Source organism: Aotus nancymaae, unplaced genomic scaffold (genome assembly GCF_030222135.1).
Source record: "Aotus nancymaae isolate 86718 unplaced genomic scaffold, 86718_ANA_hifiasm-v0.15.2.pri h1tg000059l, whole genome shotgun sequence".
Taxonomy (NCBI): Eukaryota; Metazoa; Chordata; class Mammalia; order Primates; family Aotidae; genus Aotus; species Aotus nancymaae.
This window is the reverse complement of record NW_026988473.1, coordinates 3,411,808-3,429,156: the sequence shown is the minus strand read 5'-3', so window position 1 is coordinate 3,429,156 and position 17,349 is coordinate 3,411,808. Positions and strand designations below refer to the sequence as shown.

At 53.5% G+C, this 17,349-nt stretch overlaps 1 protein-coding gene across 1 annotated transcript; it reads left to right on the top strand.

The window, feature by feature from the left end:
* The first annotated feature begins 1,995 nt into the window (after positions 1–1,995).
* LOC135270058 (neuronal PAS domain-containing protein 4-like) lies at positions 1,996–16,817 on the top strand. Its single transcript, XM_064364715.1, has 5 exons — positions 1,996–3,589; positions 14,199–14,551; positions 15,312–15,463; positions 15,643–15,745; positions 15,864–16,817. The coding sequence occupies exons 2-5, from the start codon at positions 14,377–14,379 to the stop codon at positions 16,127–16,129; spliced, it is 696 nt and encodes a 231-aa protein (XP_064220785.1). The 5' UTR covers positions 1,996–3,589; positions 14,199–14,376; the 3' UTR covers positions 16,130–16,817.
* Positions 16,818–17,349: the final 532 nt, after the last annotated feature.

The following is a 17,349-nucleotide window of genomic DNA, read 5'->3' as shown; positions in this document are numbered from 1 at the left end:
GTGCTTTCCTGTTCTTCAGAGACTACAAAGAGAAACACACTGTTTCCCAGACTTGTTTACAGCAAAGGATCTGGATGTGACTTAGATGCCGCCAGCCAGATGCATTCCCATGCGATGGGCAGCAGTGTGGAGGCATCTATCCTGCTGTCCAGTGCTCAGGCTCAACCAGTTTTGGAGCCAACAGTCCTGACGCTGACTTTCCATCTCTCAGATGCCAGCCGAGGCAGTGCATTCCTAGAATCAACACTCGCAGTGGCCGCTTCCCAATCCTTAGCCAAAGTGATGTCACTCAGAGCCAGTGGTTAGGAACAGAAGATTCTCCAGCCTCAGATTGCGGCAGAGTTCAAAGTACCCCAGGGTGGGCTGATTCTACAGGGTTGTTTTTTATGTCATTTCTGAAAGCCCAGTGGAGAGCCCATTTCTCCAGCCCTCCCAATTATTTTATAAACACCGAAACCCTATACAGAATCCCTTACTGCTTAAAACGGTAAGAGTGGTTTCAGCAATAGAACCCTGATGGATACAGCAAAAAATAGTATCCACAATGACTTATCAGTAAAGAAAAGGAAAAAAGAGAGAACATTAGGCAAAAGAGACAATTGCTGTGGGAGTGAAAGGGCTCAAGAGCACTTTCGCAGGCATGAGTTCGGGAGGCAGTTCCACCCCATGCTGCCATGGGATCTTACGCAAAGCCACTTCTTTCAGCTTCAGTTTTTCTCACTTTAAAATGATAACGTCCGGGCACAGGGGCTCACGTCTGTAATCCCAGCATTTTGGGAGGCTGAGGCAGGCAGATTGTTTGAGTCTAGGAGTTCGAGACCAGCCTGGGCAACATGACAAAACCCCATCTTTACTAAAAATACACAAATTAGCCGGGTGTGGTGGTGCTGGGGAGGCTGAGGTGAGAGGATTGCTTGAACCCCGGGGACGGAGGCTGCAGTGAGCCGAGATCATGCCACTGCACTACAGCCCGGACGACTGAGTGGGACCCTCTCTCAAAAAAAATAAAATAAAATGACAGTAATATTCTGCATTACAGAGTTGCTGTGAGAATGACACGGAGGGATACGAAGAAAACACATAGCACAGTGCCTAACACATGAAGCGCGCTTGCTGAACGTTAATCACAAGTGTGATTGATCACAAATTAATCACAAGAGTGATAAGAATGAGTCCCGCGTTAATCAGAGTTCTGGTGTGAAAATTGCTGAGTTCTTTTGCGCTATTCCCCGCTTGCAGACGCCAGAGGGCGACATAGACGGCGGGACCCCAGCCGCCAAGCACGGCCGCCGCAGCGCCGTGGTAGGCCACGCGGTGGCGCTAAGCTGCAAAATACCTGGTTTTCCGCAGGCTTTGGTTAGCGGAGGGCTGATCCCGGGAGAGCAGAGGCCGGGTAAGGGGGGCCCGGGGAGCCAGGAAGTCCTGAACCAGAGGGTCGAGGACCCTTGGACCGAGTAGCCGCCGGGCTCCCGGGACGCAACAAGATCAGCTGGGAATGAATGGGTCCCGGGCTTTTGTGAATCTGAGGGGGGCTTCCCTTCCTCCGGGAGCCGGGCTGCAGCCCCTTCCCCTGAGCAGCCGCGGAGCCGTGACGCCTAGTGGAAGGGGGCGCGCGCCTGTCCTCGCGTTGGCTCATTCATCGCAGCCGCGGCACGCCGTTGCCATGGGGACGTGATGCAGGCGCGGGGAGCGGGAGGGAGAGGGAGGCCCCGGGTGACGTCCGCGCTCTTCTCACAGCTCGTCTCCCGCGGCCTCCCAATTTTTGCCTAATTTGGAAGAGAGCCGCAGCCCTTCTGCTGATGCGCGCGCGCTGGCGCCTTTTTAAGGCAACCGGCTGAGTGGCGGCTCCACCAGAGCCCGGGAGCTGCCCCCGCCCCCGAGCCGTGAGCCCTGCGCCGGCCCGGCCCGGCCCGGGGAGTCCCCGGCGCCACACGCCCCCTCCCCCACCCCCATCTTAGCGCCCCCACCCACTATGGGGACATTTCAACCAGAGAGAAAGGAGGTCCTGCCCTTGCCCCTCGCCCCCTCCCCCCTCCTTCGACAGGGGAGACTTCTGCCCAAACCTTGGAAGGAAGCGAGATGCCAGGCCTAGCGCCTTCGGAGATCCTCTCTGGACAAGGCCACAGGGTGAAAACACCAGGTGAGGACTTCACTGCCCTCGGGGCCACCCTGGAACTCTGGAGGCCTTTGCCTCCCTCCAGGCCCCCGGCCCCTTAACTTTTTTCTTCCTGAGCTCGGCCTGGAGCAGAGTTAGGATCCCGAGAAAGCCCCTTACCAGTTGCTCCAACCCTCTCCTTAAACTGGAAGGGAAACTGAGGCCCGGAGGAAAGTTGTGATTGACCAGGGCCACACGGCACGTTCCTGGGGGAAGAGCGTGGGCCAGAGTCCACGGCTGCTGACCTCTTGGCCAGAGGTCAAGCCCTGTTCCTTACAGTTGAGTACAGCCAGCCCCGTCTGTGTGCACCAAGCAGAGGTGCTGGACACCTCTGCTCTGCCACCAGCTGCCTCCCCTTCCCCAGCGCAGTCTGAACCTGGGCAGGCTTTTTGGAAAAGCTTCTGGATGTCACGGACTCCACGACCACCCAACTAGGCTGCTGCTGCTTGCAAACGTCACCTCCATTGAAGGATTCCTGCAGCCACCAGCTCTGGAACTTTCTGGAACCAAACCTTTCCCCAGACTGCCTACAAGGACCAGTCGGCTTCTGGATGGAGGTGTGGCCTGTGGGGGGTCCGGCAGGGATCCCCAGAGCCAAATGGACCCAGCCCTTTGGACCCGCTGCCGGTCTTATTGACCTCTGCCCTCTCCCTGCAGCATTTCCTGGAGGCATTTGACCAGGACCCGCAGGACAGCTGGGAAGTGCCTGACCCTTCTCAAGGAGCTGCATGGCTTCCAGACATCCCTAGGCCCCTCTCTGGACCAGGATGGGGGACCCAGAGGTGGAGCTGAACACACGAGGCAGCACTTGAGGGCTCCGAGGGTGGTGAGGAGAGTTCCTGCTCTCACACAGCTGGCCCTGGGACCTTGAATGGTTCCTCCGTGGAGCATCCACTCCCAGTGCCACGCAGTCAGTGCAGAAGGGGGAGACTCAGGCAGCCCTTGGAGAGACACAATTTGCCAAGGTCACACAGCAAGTCAGGGAGCTGCTGAGACTAGGACCTAGAACCCCACCCCCTGGCCCAGGCTCCTTCTCAGCCACCTGGACCCGAGAGGCCAGCCCATGGGAGGCCCACATGGCCACTGCACCACGAAACAAGGACCTGGTCCAGGTCCACCTCCGCCAAGTGCCAGCCGTGTCATTTGGGTCACTCCATTCTCTGCATTAGGCCTCAGTTATCCAAGACCATCTTTCAAAGGCCCCCACTCCAATTATGAGTCTGGGATTTTCTGAAATTGAGCATCTTGGCCAGGCTGTGGGGGCCTCTGTGGCCGCCTGTAGGACACTGCCAAGGGGATTTTTTTCCTCCCACCAGACTGAAGCTAAGGAGTGCTGGAGACAGCAGTTGCTTTAGCCACAGGCTGTGTAGACCACCTGAGGACGATCTGGGCGTCTGTTTTGTGCACCTTGGAACCCATCGGATCCCTCCAGCGGTGAGTCCCCTGGTGTACCTAGCACCAAGCTGTGAGAATGGCCCCCGATGGGTTGAGTGGAAGAAGAAAAACCACAGGCTCAGTCCCAGTACTTGCTCCCCTGCGTCCACACAGGCCAGGTCTCCAGGGTCCCTGCCCATCCAAGGCCGAGGACTTGGTCCTCTGGGAGCCTTCAGGGCCACTCAGACCCTAGCCCTGGACAATGGGCTTGTCGCCACCTGAAACTGGGGCTTGGGGTTGCAGCATTCAACTTCCAAAGCCAAGAGGCTCTGGGACAGGGGGCCCAGCAGGCCCGGAGATGCTCCAGAGGGTTGGGAGGGCCCTTTGAGACTAAGGGGTCCGACCCACTGCCATTTCGCAAATACAAAAGCTGAGGCCCAGAGAGGGGAAGAGGTTTGCAGAACACTTCTAACAGGCTAGTGGCAGAGCTGGGAACAGAATCCACGTCTTCCACTGCTCCTGTCCAGAACTATCCCCCTGCACCAAACACAATCCGCTGACATCTAGACTGAGCTCACCTCTTCTTCTTCCTGGACCTTGGATTCCTTGGCAGAAGGCTCTCCCAGCTCACACCCTGTCAGGACTGGGGACTCAGGAGCTTTCCCTTCAACCCGATGGTCCTTTCCACCAAAGCTTCCTGGTGCTCCTCCCCTCCCACCAGTGCTCAGCCCTTCCTGGCTTCAAAAGCTGCTCCATCAGCAGCCATAACAGTAACTCTGCCCTGTTCACCATGGTTCACCCAACTCCCTGTGGTTCCCACATTCCCAGGCATGGAGAGCATCATTTTCCCTGCTCGTGGGTGTCTCTTCTTTGTGGCTCCTAGGCCCAGTCCCTGCCCCTCTCTGACCACTGGAGCCTTAAACCCCATTAGTCTTTCCTGGGACCCCTGGACCATTCCCTGTAGACTCCCTCTCGGCTGGCCTAGGGCCTGTGGGAGTAATAATGGCTGGCATGTCATAGGCTGTGAGTTTTCATGAATTAACACACTCATCAGGTACACAAGGTGTGGGTAGGTGCCGCATCGGCAAACTCCCATGTTACAAGCTGTGCCCTGATAGTAACAAGGAGAGACTTGAAGCTGGAGCCTCTGGAGGCCAAGGCACCTGTGGGCAGAAGGGGAAGAGAGGAGGTGCCGGCCTGGAGGAGGTTTAGTAACGGGAGATAGTGGGAGCCATGAGGATCTTAAGCTGGGAAGAGCATGCCAGGTCAGCTTCTGGAAGAATGGCGAGGGGAGCTGGGCTGCTGAGCACCAGGAGGGTGTGTTGGGCCTGGCCCAAGCCCTCCATCCCTGGCTTTGGTGAGCAGTGGAGGGGGCGGCTGCTGCCCAGGAAAGGGGCTTGCTGGGGCCCGAGCCAGAGCCCTGAGGGCCACTTTGTGCATCCCTCGACTTCTCCAGGCTGCAGCCCCAGCCTGGCTTACTCCATCTGGTGCTCTCAGACCTGGCCTGGACCAAAACTGCCAGTGGGTACCCAGGCTACTTCTATACTTGCAGTGCCAGGACGGGTTCACCTCCTGAACCAGCCCTTGCTGTCTCTGCATAGCCTTGTTCAAAATTGTGTTTTTCTTAAAGTTAAAATAATGACCAACATTCTGCCATTGAGCATTTCTTGTGCTTCTTTTATGCACCAGGCATTTTCTGAGTGTTTTAACTACTTAACTCCTTTAATGTACACATCAGTCCCTTGGTGGAGGGGCCATTATTCTCCCCACTTCTGTCTTAAACAAATCGTTAAACTGAGGCACAAGACGTTAAGCCACTTCACTGACCAATGTCACAAAGGCAGTCTGTGGAGGAGGCAGAACTCAGCCCAGATCCTCCTCTCCTGCTTCAGGTACACCCCCACCCGCCAGCCTTTCCACGCGGACCATGTCTCTCTCTCTGCCTCTTGATGGTCCTTCAAACATCTGCAAATGCCAAATCACCCCCTCAAGCCCCCTCTTCTCTGAGGAACATCTCTCCATTGCTTCCATCTTTTAAAAATTTCTTGGGCCGGGCGTGGTGGCTCACGCCTGTAATCCAAGCACTTTGGAGGCCAAGGCGGGCAGATCACCTGAGGTCGGGAGTTCAAGACCAGCCTGACCAACATGGTGAAACCTCGTCTTTTAAAAAAAAAAAAAAATTCTTACGAATGTTTATGAAGCACTTTAGTCCATGCTGGAGTTGACAGTGGGCAAAGCAGTCACGGTCCCTTGCCACGGTGACTGCAGTCTAGTGGAGGAGAGACAATAAATTCCTCACCAAAATAAAGTATTAGATCGCTGTAGCACCAAGTGCCAGCAGAGGCCCGGGGTGCCTGGGAACCTGTAACTGGGGATTTGACCTCAGTGGGAAGGTTAGGGGAGGCTTTCCAGAGGAGGTGATGTTTGGGCTAACGGTGTAGCAGGAGCGGCCATGAAAAACAGACCTTTCGAACACCAAACTGGGCAGGAAGTGTTTATTATTATTATTACGGCTGGGAGCCAGGCGATAATTTGTCCAAATGACCCAGCTCAGCTAACAAAGAGAAGCTCTGCCTTTATATAGGCGTACACTCTAGATATTACACCTGAAAGGATCTAAGGTTTACAGCCTTAGAAATCACATATGAAAGGGTGTTGGGTTTACAGTTTTAGGAATCACATATGAAAGGTTTCTGCTCTCCAGATGGAGGAGTGGGGTGGGGGTTTGATCTTGTTTAGGTAAAAACAGTGTCTTCCAGAGAGTTTCCCCAATACCAAGCCTGATATTTACTAGAAGGTGATTTAGGGGGTGCCAGTCAGCCACGCTTTTATTCTATTGAAATGCAGGGTGGAAGTCAAGGGGGAGGTGATCCTAGATGCCTGAGTCGCCTTCCTCAATGGGAAAATAGGAAGAACTTGGCAGAGGAAAGAGGCACCCCGGGAGAGGGAACAGTATGTGTAAAGGCACTGTGGCAGATGGGAGGGTGGCAGGCCAAGGACTAGAAGAAGGCTCATGGAACTGGAAGAGAGGCAAGGGGGTGCATGAGGGCAGACAGGCTGGAGGGCCTACCAGAGCCAGGCCTGGGGGATGCTCTGGGCCCTGCCTCGCAGCCCCAGGGGCAGTCAGCCCCTCCCCACTGGTTGCTCTGCTCAAGGCTGGGCTTGAACTCATAGCACAAGTCCTAGAACCAAACTTCCTGGCCCTGACAGAGGCTACCCTCTCTCCACCTTTGCTGTGTGCCCTTGTTAACACAACCTCAGCTACAGTGGCTTCTTTGGTGGCTACTGGGACTGTGTCGAGTCTCATTTATGAGGCCACACTCCTCTGTCCACCCAGCCACCCACCCAGCACAGCCTGGCACAGTCAGCACTGACTTGCCACCAGCAGCTCAACTCAAATGCACCAACTTGGGGAGGCCAGTGCCAATTCCTCCAGCAGGGTCACCCCTCTTCTTGCTCTCCCCAACTCTCAGCATGCCTCCTTGACAGCAGTAGCCCACTGAAGTGGCTGGATAGACCCCTTGCTCTCTCACCAGCCTGCAGGTTCCATGAGGCCAAGACCAGCTGTCATCACCGCAGAGGCTGGCACAGACTCCGCCCCTAGCTGTTGGTTGCATGAATGACTTACATGCCCGAGCCCCTCCTCTGTGCCAGGCCTTGTGCTGGATGCTGGGAACATGAAGAGCAGATGTAGATGCTGATAGCGGAGACAGCCAAGTAAACACTCAGGGACAATGCAGTGTGCGGAGCACAGTGATGAGGAAGCACAGGGGGCTGGGGGGCACTGGAGGGGTCTCCAGACTCCACTGGAGGATCGGCAGGGCAAGGAGGAATTCTCCAGCTGGGAGTGGTGATGAAGAGGACTCTGAAAATGAATGTGGGGAAAGTCCGTCTCCTCCAGCCTCCCCAGGCACTTCAGGAGTGTTGGTCACTGCTCTGCATTTGAAAAGTGGCTTTAATTGATTAGGTTTCTTTTCTCTCTTGGAATGTGGCTGCTCTGACATGCTCCTCGCTGCATTCCTTGTGTCCTCTCCTCTCAGCCCCTGCCTTCAGGACATTGCTCAGAAAAGTTTCATTTTTCCCACCTGGACTCCACTCTCCCTCTCCCACCCCCTCCATGGTTCTATGCCCCTCACCTTCCTGGCTCTCAGCTCATTCACCCAGCTCTGGCCATCTCAATGCGTGGGTGCCAGCCTGCACCCTCTTTACATGAGCTTTGTTGATTTCATAACCATAAATAGATAAAATGTTCTGAATGCTTTCATGTGCAAGTAGAATTGAGGGAGTGATAGCATAATGAAAAGGCCTCAGGAAAAGGAACACAGCCTGCTAAGACGCAGCGGAAGACAACACGCCGCTGCACAAGCCAGCTCCGCGTGGGGCTCCTCTTCTCACTGCACTGACCGCAGAGCTGTGGACGCAGGATGGGGAGGCGTTAGGACTCTGTTAGAAAACCTTTCCCTAGTTTCAAATCCACCAGTTCAAAAGAACAATCTAGTTAAAAAACAAAAACAAAAAGTAGAAGTCAGGAAAACCTGGGTTCAGTTGTGGATTTCTCTTATTCTAGCTGTGTGATCCTGGGCAAGTTAATCAACCTCTCTGAGAAGACAGAGAGAGATTCTTCCCCTGGGTCAGACTGGAGGCTTCAGGAGGCCCAAGATCCCACAATACCCTCCTTTTCCTCTCATACGTCCACTTTGTCTTCCTGACAATACCTTAATCACCAGCCCTGAAACTCCCCCTTCCCAAAATGCAGTCCTGAAGACTAGGTTTGGAATAGGGATTTATTGGGGTACCCTGTCTCCTCATTGCCCGTTCCAACTCCTGTTGCAGGAAGTGGAGCATCATCCTGCCTGGATGACACAAAGGGGACTGGAAGCTAATAAGGAGCCTGGCCCATTGGGCTTCCCACCTCTCCTCCATTAGGGTGTCCAGGAGCACTACTTCTCCATGGCATTTGGAATAGTAAAGGGAGCTTAGATGATAGCTCGATATACCCTGGACTAAGAGAGCTTTCTGGGTGAGAAAGAGAAACAAGTGCAACTATTCCTGGTGTGAACTCATCCTCTAGTCTAAGGATGGCAAACTTTTTTTGTAAAGGGTCAGTTAGTGAAAAAGGGTCAAAAAGTACTTAAGGCTTTTCGAACCATATGGTCTCTGTTGCAACTACTCAGCTCTTCCATTGTAATGTGAAAACAGCCATAGACAATGAGTGAATGAATGGATGTGACTGTATTCCAATAAAACTTGATTTACAAAAAGAGGCAGCAGGCTAGATGTGGCTAGATTTGCAGTCCATAATTTGTAAACCCTAGCCCTAAGCCCTACCACATGGTGCAAGAGAGCAAGCATAGGTTGGGAGCAGGAGCTAGGGATGAGGCTCAGCATTGCCAGAGACTTGCTGTGTGACTTTGATTAAGTCATTCTCCATCTCTGATCCTTTGTTTCACCATCTATCAAATAAGCATCATAATATCAGTCAAGGCTGGATGCCATGACTCACACCTGTAACTTCAGCACTTTGGGAGGCCAATGTGGGAGGATTGCTTGAGGTCAGGAGTTCAAGACCAGCCTGGGCAGAAAAAAAGTTTAAATTATCTGGATGTATGTTTAAATTATCTGGATTTATGCCTGTAGTTCCAGCTACTCAACAGGCTGGCACAGAGGATTATTTTAGCCCAGGGGTTTGAGGTGGCAGTGAGCTCTCATCAGGCCACTACACTCTGTGTATAAATAATAATAATGATATCAGTCAGATTTGCCATGAGAATGTATCTAACAGGTCAGAGCCAATCTGAAATCTTTTCATCCCTCTGTGTGATGCTAAGTGGAGCTGCACCCACTGCCCACCCCAACTTCACCTGGCCATGCCCTTGTCTGCTGAGGGTGGCAGCAGCCTGTCAGAAAGGAAGGTGTCTCTCTCCAGGGTCAGATTCTTCATCTGTCTTTCCAAGCTCCAGCCCCAAGTGACCCCATTTCTGTAGCAAGCCAAGCACGGGAGGAAACAAGGAATCCCTTTCTTTCCACCATCCAATCATTTGGCAGGAGGCAACGGTTCACTTGAGAGAGTGATGTGGCTGCAGTGGCTGGTGGCCAGGCTTTGGAGGAGGCCTTTGAGACTCTGGCTGGGAATAGAACTATGAAAAATGGGCTTCAGTGCTCCTCCGGAACATTCACCTATGGCCACAAGTTAAGTAGTTGCAGCTGTGGTCTCATTGGTGACTTGCACCACCACCAATTGCATCAATACATCTTTCTTGCACCATCTTGCCCACCTGTCTGGTCTGACCACTACTGCAAGCTTGCATCCTTTGGCATATTGTGATCTTCTCTGAAGCCCCATCCAGTGATTCATTCATTCATATTCTTTCTCTCTCTCCCCACTTCCCTTCCCTTCCCCCTGCTCTCTCTTTCTCACAGACACATTTGTCCAGAGCAAGACAAGATAACACTTTGACAGCCCTCTGTCAAGATCCTTGCTCCAAATCTCCAGACTAGTATCCAGGAGTCTCCATGCTGGCTCTGAAGAAGCAGATTCCTCATCCACCCTTCAATTCCTTCCCAGGGGGTCATCCTCCTCCAAATCTCTAGAAAAGATACAACTCCTCTTCTCTGATAAAGGCTGGGGGGTGATGCCCCTCCCCCAGGTTCCCAATAAAGCTATGCAAGACAGGAGCAAGAGCTCTCACAGCCTGTTTTTGTTACAAAAACCCTTTTTCGGAAAAAATAATAAAGGAATCAGCCAATCCCTCCTCGATGCCATCACCTCTTCTTGGTGATTTTTCGGGGAAAGAGTGGGTGGGTTGCTATGGCAACAGATGCGAGCTCGTCTCAGTAAAGAAGGGACCTTGATATTTTTTTCTCTCTCTCATTCTCTCAGTTGTGTGTGTGTGCGTGCATGTGTATGTGCGCTTGTGTGTGTGTGCATGCGCGCTATGCATGCCTGTGCCCACACCAGGAATTTTTTTTTTTGGGAACTAAAGAAAGCCCTTCTCTTCTCTCAGCTCTCCAAATATGGAGTGATGGAAAACCACTTACTCCTGCAGGCCAGGGAGAATTCAGGATGATTCAAGAGAAAAGGGAGAGGTCATGTGGGGCTCTTTTCCTCCATGTTTTTACTAGAGATTGTATGCAACAGAGAGAGCTTCACAAATGGTTAGGGGGTTCTTGGAAAGAGGGGAAGATGCTAGGTAGAAAGAGCTGAGCAAGACATAGATGGTGCAGGAGCCCAACAAGTGACATCAGAGAGGGCAACAGAAACTATATTGAGTCTGGGGATGCATGCACATCTCACCACGCCATCAGATGCTGAGAGAAAGACCCAGAGCAGACTCAGATATGGACACAAACACAGACACCGACAGAGAGGCATATGGAAAGTTGTAGACATAAATACACACAGGCACAAACATAGAATTGCATGGGAAGTTGGAGACTTTTTAAAAAAGACAGGCATAGATACAGACACAGGTAAACACATACAGGGGTAGAGACTTGCAGCTCCAAACACACATGCAAACAGATACACAGATAAAGACATACAAACATGTTCAGACAGGTTTAGAGGCAGACACACAGGACATACAAACACACTCTCAGTCAAGTGAACACAAACACACACAGTCTGGCTCTTTTCCTTCCATTGCCCAAGCATCTCTGAGCAGTAGTGCATAGCTGGCTGGGGATGCTGCACGCTTGCCCAGTAGGTTTGGCTGAGAGGCTCTGCTCTCCCATTCCTTCTACACACTCACCCCAAAGCCCCTCTCCCAATTCATTCCCTTGCCCACTTTCCCACAGCCAGCAGGCTCTGATGCCTCCCCCATCTCAGGCTTCTAATTCTTAGCTTGTTCTGCTGCTGCTGCCTGCCACTTGGGGGAGAGAGTGGGGTGACTCAGCCAGGCCAGGATGACTCACACTGCCAGTATTTTTAGCAGCGGCCAGGAGCTCTCTAGTGTGCCAGCCACCCCCCTCCTCCTGCTTGCTATTTCGGAACCGTCACTGGTGATATAAATAGCTCCTCTCCCACGGCCTGAAGCTGCTGCCAAGCTATTTTTGGTTCTGCACAGTTAAAAATAGCTTCATGGAGGTGGGAGGCAAGGGGAGTGGGAGCTGGCCTAGGGAGAGGAGACATCGGGGCATACAGAGCTTCTCAACTTGAATCAGAGTGGGCGAACTAGGATGAGCTCTTCTCTACCCCCTCCCTTGTCCCTTTCTAGACCCTTCTTCCCTTCCAAAGTGCTTCTTTCTATTCCATTCTGGAAAAAGCCAGGGGCTCTTCCCTTGAGCCCAGTTCTCCTCCCTTGCTTACTTCACTCCTACTAGATCCCAGGAATCTTGGCCCCCTGCAACTCCCCCATATTCATCCACACAGAATAAGGGGACAGTCAAAGAGGAGGCTCACTCTGAGGCCTGTGGGAACCCAAGCCCTACCTTGATGTCCCAGGCAAACTGTAGCCTATCTCACTTCCGTGGTGACTCTTTCAGCACCACGGACAGCTTCCAGAGCCCCATTCCTTCCGTGCAGATTCGCTCAGATTTCTGGAGGCCAAGGGACCCCCCCAGTAGACTCCTCTGATTGTGGAGAAGGACACTCAGAATGTCTCCCAGGCAGCTTTAGCATCAGTGGGTGAAGAACACAGGAACAACCCCCCTAGAATATCATACGGAAGGGGACCCAAAGATCAAGGGGTTCTTCAAATAGAAGCTTGAGAGAGGGGTGGATGGGCACATCAGAGGTCAGATCGAAATGAAAGAAGCAACACAGACCCATGTCCAGAAGGAACCATCTCTCTGTCATCCAGGTCAATAGGATTACAGACAGTGGCAGACAGACACATGGACACCGTTCCCTCCACCTCAGTTGTGACGCTTACCGCAGGATGGCCCCAACCTCTGCCAAATGCATAAGACACCAGGATAGGGTCTCCACAGCTTTGTACCCCTCTTCTAAGACATAGGTCTCCTCGACTGCCTCTCCTCCCACTCTACCTCTCTTGCTACCATCCCTTTCCACGAGGAATGGGGAATTCCCTGGTCTCAAACTGCCCTTTTTGATGTCAAAGTTCATCTCCAGGCTTCCTGTGTGACTGGGACTTCCCAGTCCCACTACCCCAATTTTTAAGTGGCCTGATTTCCAGCCCCTTAAGTGATTCCATGCACACACAGCTACTCCATCAAATGAGATTTCAGATAAGAACATTCGCTAGCCCACTTGCTTCTTGCATTATTGAATCCCCAGGTAAGAACGGCATCTCCTCGCCCCTGTAGAGAGCAATCATCTGTGGTGAAAAGAGAAAGAAGGAGGAGTATCGGATAGGGCAAAGGTGACAGGATATGGAGAAGCAAGAAAGGGGAAGCTTCAGGGGTCGGGGCACTAAGCTGAACCGACCACCAAGTACGCTAGGAGAAAAAGAAACGAAGGTGAGAGGTGGAGAGTTGAAGGTGGAGAGGCAGAGCCAGCAGCCCTAGCGCCACAGATGTGGAGAAGGGTAGAGGGAGCCTGGCGAAGTTACAGGGTCCCTGGTAGCTGCAGGGGTCACGGAGGGTCCGGCGAGGCCCCCTCGCTTCTCGGCTGCTCCCCCATCTTGCCCGCCTAGGCAGAGCGGGGAGCCCTGCAGAGCTGTGCGGAGGCAGTCATGCCCCGCCCGCCGCCGCCGCCGCCGCCGCGGCAGCCGCCGGAGGATTCCTGTCCTAATATGGAGCTGGGATTCCCCCGGCCCCGCCCCCGCCCCCGGCCCGCGGGGAGACCGAGGCTGGCAGCAGGGCGGGGGGAAGCGCTCGCTTGGGGGCCGGTAACGGGGTGGAGGAGGGGGGAAGGGATGCCTAAGTGCAGATCCAGGTCCTCGCTGCCCCCCGCGTCCCTGCCTCAGTTTCCCCCTTCAGCAGCTAAGGTTAATTAGCTGACAGGGAAACCAAGAATCACTGCAGCCTAGCGCTTGTGTTGGTTTCTATTCCTGGCTGTGAGAAAACAGGATCAACGCCAAATTCAGCTGGTCCCTTTCCCACTGGACCCCCTTTCCACCCATCCTAGGGACTTAGACCCCCATGAACACCCCCTGATAAACCGCCAAGGCCCGGTTTGGGAAGAGGGGGAGGGGATTTGATTTGTTTTTTGAAAACGGCCAAGGGAATCCCAGGTTGAGTAGTCCCCAGAGAGGAACCGAGCTGTGACCTGTCCCACGAAGGCCAAGGAAAGTCCTCCTTCACTGCATGTGAACGTGACCTTGTCTGGCAAGTAACGAGGGAGATTTGTAGACAGCCCTGTTCCTACCCATTCCCTCAAATCCTCAGAAAAATTAGTGTCAGTGCCGGCCCCTCTCTGCCCTCTGCAGACTCCTGCCGGGGGCTTCAGGCCGCCCTAACCCTGGCCCTGTCGCTTCCCTCAACTGAACGCGTTCGGACGCCTGGGTCCCCACACCCCATTCAAGCTTTCCTAACGCAGCGCCTGCCTCTCCGCTCAGCTCCCGCCAGGCTCGGCCCCCTCTGCAGCCTCCTGCTCCCCCCTCGCTCGCCCCCCTCCCGCTCTCATTCTACGTCATGGGATGACGTCGGAAGCCGGGCGGGAGGAGGAGCCCCCCTCCCCAGTCAGCGGCTCCCGCTGCAGCTCGCTTAGCCCAGCCTCCCGCTCTCCCGCCCCCCAGCTCTAAAACGAGCCCCCCACGCCTGGCAGGAGCTATATAAGGCGGCGTGAGGCAGGCGAGGGGGGCAGCGCAGCCGAGCGGAGCCCAGGAGAACAGAGAGCGAGCCTGAGCGAGAGACGGGGAAGCACGGAGGAGGAAGCCGCCGGTGCGTCGGGACGGGAGCGAAGGTGCTCGGGCGCCCGAGCTGGAGCTCCGCAGCCGCCGGTCATGTACCGCTCCACCAAGGGCGCCTCCAAGGCGCGCCGGGACCAGATCAACGCCGAGATCCGGAACCTCAAGGAGCTGCTGCCGCTGGCCGAAGCGGACAAGGTCCGGCTGTCCTACCTGCACATCATGAGCCTCGCCTGCATCTACACTCGCAAGGGCGTCTTCTTTGCTGGAGGTGAGCATGCTGGGACTACCGGAGATCCGAGCTGCCGGGAGCCGGAGACCCTGGAGCTGGGGAACCCGCTGGGGCTGCTGCATGTCTAGGGCAGCGTGCTGGCGAGCTGGGGAGATTCGGGACTGTCTATTTTTCCTCCTGAGCTCCCTCCAAACCTCATCTTAGTTCTGAATGAGAGTTAGAGAGCCTGGACGGTATCTCTAACACCAGGGGCCTTAGAGGAGAGGAGAGGAGAAGAGCCAGGACAGAGCGGCCTCGGTGCCCGACAGTGCAAAGGCGCTCGGGGAGCTGGGCAGGGAAGCCCGGGAAGTTGCAGGGATGGAGCGGCCTGAATCTAGGGAAGCGTAGCCCTGTCCGCGGTGCTGAAAGGGATTTCCTGTCGCCTTCGGGGGGTGCTGCCCGTGGTGCTGACGACCGCTTCGGCCGAGCAGGGAGCTGTCCACGGTTCTGAACCCACAGTCCGCTTTGGAGCTCTGTCCGCGGTTCTGAGATTCAGAGCCTCTTGGGAGCTCTGACCACGGTTCAGAAATTCAGAGCCGAGGAGGCGCCGATCCGGTTTAGAAGTCTAGGGCTTGCGGGCTATGGAGATACAGCAACAGGTTCCCTGGCCAAGAACTGCGGGCAGCGGGTCAACAGGTGTTTGCAGAGGCAGGTCCATGAGAAATTCCTCTGGATTCTTTGAAACTCAGGCCATGCCTTCCTCACTTCTGCTTTGCCTCCCAGTCTTACTCCTGACTCACCATGTCTTCTCGCCCTGCAGGCACTCCTCTGACGGGCCCCACGGGGCTTCTCTCAGCTCAAGAACTTGAGGATATCGTAGCAGCACTACCCGGCTTTCTGCTTGTGTTCACAGCTGAGGGGAAGTTGCTCTACCTGTCTGAGAGTGTGAGCGAGCATCTGGGCCACTCCATGGTGAGTGCTGAGAGTCATTTCAGCTGAGGCTGGGCATGAAGGGGGCACCATAAGCCTTACACTCCTGAGGAACTGGGAATTACAATGGAGAGAGAGGTTATACCCTGCAAGATACCATAGATCAAAGATTGGCTCCCTCTGTTCTCACTAATGGTCATCTCTTCTTTTCCTTTCTCCAGGTGGACCTGGTTGCCCAGGGTGACAGCATCTACGACATCATTGACCCAGCTGACCACCTCACCGTGCGCCAGCAACTCACCCTGCCCTCTGCCCTGGACACTGGTAAGGACTCCCTTCTTCCCTCCTCGGTCCAATTTCCCACTTGCTTCCCTTCTCCCCTGCATCCACTGTCTCGCTCAGCCACTCACCCTCTTATCGGTTTTTCTCTTCACCCATCTAGATCGCCTCTTCCGCTGCCGTTTCAACACCTCCAAGTCCCTCAGGCGCCAGAGTGCAGGCAACAAACTGGTGCTTATTCGAGGCCGATTCCATGCTCACCCACCTGGGGCCTACTGGGCAGGAAACCCCGTGTTCACAGCTTTCTGTGCCCCACTGGAGCCGAGACCCCGCCCTGGCCCTGGCCCTGGCCCTGCCTCACTCTTCCTGGCCATGTTCCAGAGCCGTCATGCTAAAGACCTGGCCCTACTGGACATCTCTGAGAGGTAAGCTTGGAGTGTTCAGATTCCAAGAGAAAGGCAGGCCGGAGATGAGGGAACCCTAGATTCTGGAGTCAGGGGCAGGGAGGATGGGGTTTAGGGGGGCAGAGAAAGGAAAGATATGCTAAATGCTACTGCAAGTTTTCTAGAAGTGTAAAACTATTGGGAAGTAAACTACTTTTTAATTAAAAATGACAAGATTAATATCATGTCACTAAAGCAGAGACAGCAGCATCAAATTTCATTATAGAGGCCAAATCCAACCCAAATCTAGCTCAGTGGACTCTGTAAAACCAAGCGCCCTGGTAAGAGTAGAAACGTTATGTCAGTATTACAGGTGTTACATATGTATGACAGACATCACATCAGTAATATATGTGTTGTATCAGTCTTATTATCTGTTTGTATTACAAATGCTATATTACTATTATGAGCATTACATTAGTATTACAGGTGTTAGATAAGTATTACAGTTGTTCCATCAGTATTACAGTTTTTACATTTGTATTGTAGATGATATATTGGTATTATGAGTATTACAGTTGAATTACAGGTGTCAAGACAGCATTACAGATGTTACAACAGTGTTACCAATGTTTTATTAATATTGTGTATTGTATTTTGTATTGTGAGTGTCACAGTTCTATTATGGGTGTTAGATAAGTAGTATGATTGTTATATTTGTATTGTGAATGGTACATTAGTGTTATGAGTGGTTATTTTTGCATTTATGAGTGTTACAGTACTATTAGGAATGTTAGATCACTCTCACAGGTGTTACATTTGTATTATGCATGTTAAAACTGTATATGGATGACCGAATAGGAACAGCTCCAGAGCCCAGTTTCCAGTGAGAGAGATGCAGAAGGGGAGTGATCTCCACATTTCCAACTGAGGTACCAGGTTCTTTTCAATGGGACTGCCCTAGGAGGGCAAAACAAGGCAGGGCAGGTTGCTGCCCCACCCAGGAAGTGCAACTGACTGGAGAATCAGGGAGTTTAACTTCTTGGCGCCCTGGTTCAGATACTGTGCTTCTTCCATGGCCGTTGCAAACCACAGTCCAGGACAATGCCACTGAGACAAAAAGCACCCCAAGTTACTAACACAGATCTTAGCGACAGCTATGGCTGGCCAGGTGCCACGAGTTGTTGGCGCAAAACTGGGCAGAGGCTTTGACTAATGGCAAGAGTGCCAGCAGAATGGAACTACCCACCTCCCAGATAGAGGGAG